Below are 1,955 nucleotides of genomic sequence, written 5' to 3'. Positions count from 1 at the left end.
CCACAGCAGCAGCAGCAGCAGCAGCAGCAGCAGCAACAGCAGCAGCAGCAGCAGTGACCGGATCAGCGGCGCATCCTCCTCATCCTCAGCAGTCCCTGCAGCAGCAGCATCAACAGCAGCAGCAACAACAGCAGCAGCAGCAGCAGCAGCAGCAGAATGTCTTATAGATGGTTTGGAAAGCAGCTGCTGCCGCTGCTGCTGCGCCGTGCTGCTCCTCGCCGAGGGGGCCGCAGCACCTTTTTGTTTTTATGTGGCGCGGGGTGTACGTACACCTGGATGGGGGGTTCTAATCCTGTGTCTTTGCTGCCGCTTGGTTGCTGCTGCTGCTACGATGCTGCTGCGCTGCTGCTGCCGCAGCTGCGGGAGCGCCGCTGCCTCTTCTATCTGCAGCTAGCAGCAGCAGCAGAAACACTCAGAATACAAAGCCCCCTATTCTCTCACTATTTGCTGCTGCGTATCTGTAGCCACCTGCAGCAGACTGCGCTGCTGCAGCAGCAACGAAGGCTGCTGCTGCAGGGAGCTGCAGCAGCAGCAACAGATATACTACCAGCCAGCAGCAGAAGCAGCAGCAGCAGCAGCACCATCAGCAGCATCACCAGCATCAGCAGCAAAAAACTATCAAAAAAGAGCACCAGCAGCAGCAGCAGCAACAGCAGCAGCAGCAGCAGCAGCAGCAGCAGCAGCAAGGCTGTTGCTGCTGCTGCACTGCAGCAAAGGCTGCAGAACACGCCACTGCCAGCTGTTGTGTCTCGGCTGCAGCAGCTGCTGCTGCAGGTGGACCGCAGCAGCAGCAGCAACCGTATTGTCTGGGAATGTTATGCTGCTGTTGCTCCTACTCTGCTGCTGCTGCTGCAGCCGCAGCTGCTGCTGCAGCACCTCACCACAGCTAGCTTCGAGCAGCTAGCTGTGCAGCAGCAAACAGCATACTACGTGAGGGGTTTGTTTTCTCACCCTGATGGTGGTGCCCCGCTGCAGCAGCAGCAGCAGCAGCAGCAGCAGCTAGCTGAGCTGTACGATCAGCCTTTGCCGCTGCTGCAGCTGCAGCACGATGAGTTGCTGCTGCAGCTTGTCTTCTTGCTGCTGCTCACGTCGCAGCGGCTGCTGCACTGGCAGCAGCATGCAGCCTATGATAGACAACGCCCCGCCTTTCGGCGTCCTGGTGTTCTCTCCCCAGCAGCAGCAGCACCAGCAGCAGCAGCAGNCAGCAGCAGCAGCAGCAGCAGCAGCAGCAGCAGCAGCAAAGACAGCAGCAGTAGGAGCAGCAGCACCGGCGACAGCAGCAGCAGCAAAGACAACTGCAGCAGCAAGTGGTAGTACTGCTCCAACTTCTGCCACTACGCCTACTTTTGCTGCTGCTTTTGCTGCTGCTGCTGCTGCTGCTGCTGCTGCTGTTGGTGGTGCTGCAGCAGGAGAGGAAACACAGGTTGCCTGGCAGCAGCTGCTGCTGTCTCCTGCTGCTGCTGCTGCTGCATGCACCAGAGCAGCAGCAAAAGGGTGGTACTGGTTGATGGATTCACTACAAGAGGGATCAGCAGCAGCAGCAGCAGCAGCTGCTGCTGCTGCTGCTTCACCCGTGCTGCCGCAGTCTGCTGCAGCACGACTTGCTGCTGCTGCTGGCGCAGAGCCTCGCAGCTGGATTGACGTTCCTGCTGCTGCTGCTGTCTTTTTTGCTGCTCCTTTTTTATCCGACACAGGTATTGCTGCAGCAGCAGCAACAAGTGGTGCTGCTGCTGCTGCTGCTGCTGCTGCTGCTGCTGATGGGGGCGTCACTGTGCTGCAGCTGCTGCAGCTGAGGGTGCAGCGGCAGCAGCAGCAACCAACACTTATACTTTCATATACACCTGAAGCTGCTGCTGCTGCTGTTGCTGCTGCTTGGACGCAGCTGCAGCGCCGCAGCATCGGCTACCGCCTGCGCCGCATCCTATGGGAAAACAGCAGCAGCAGCAGCAGCAGCA

At 59.4% G+C, this 1,955-nt stretch overlaps 1 protein-coding gene across 1 annotated transcript in view; it reads left to right on the top strand.

The window, feature by feature from the left end:
* EMH_0027410 (uncharacterized protein) overlaps positions 1-1,955 on the top strand; it is a gene marked incomplete at both ends in the record, with an annotated part of 8,767 nt that overhangs the window by 767 nt on the left and 6,045 nt on the right. The window contains 5 exon segments of the mRNA XM_013494028.1: positions 3-158; positions 358-1,010; positions 1,096-1,201; positions 1,205-1,694; positions 1,883-1,955. Of these exon segments, the coding sequence (XP_013349482.1) occupies positions 3-158; positions 358-1,010; positions 1,096-1,201; positions 1,205-1,694; positions 1,883-1,955 (1,478 nt within the window).

This window comes from Eimeria mitis, genomic scaffold, assembly GCF_000499745.2.
Source record: "Eimeria mitis Houghton genomic scaffold, Emh_scaff1010, whole genome shotgun sequence".
NCBI classification, from domain to species: Eukaryota; Apicomplexa; class Conoidasida; order Eucoccidiorida; family Eimeriidae; genus Eimeria; species Eimeria mitis.
The sequence above is the reverse complement of the archived record's forward strand: the minus strand, read 5'-3'. Positions and strand labels throughout refer to the sequence as shown.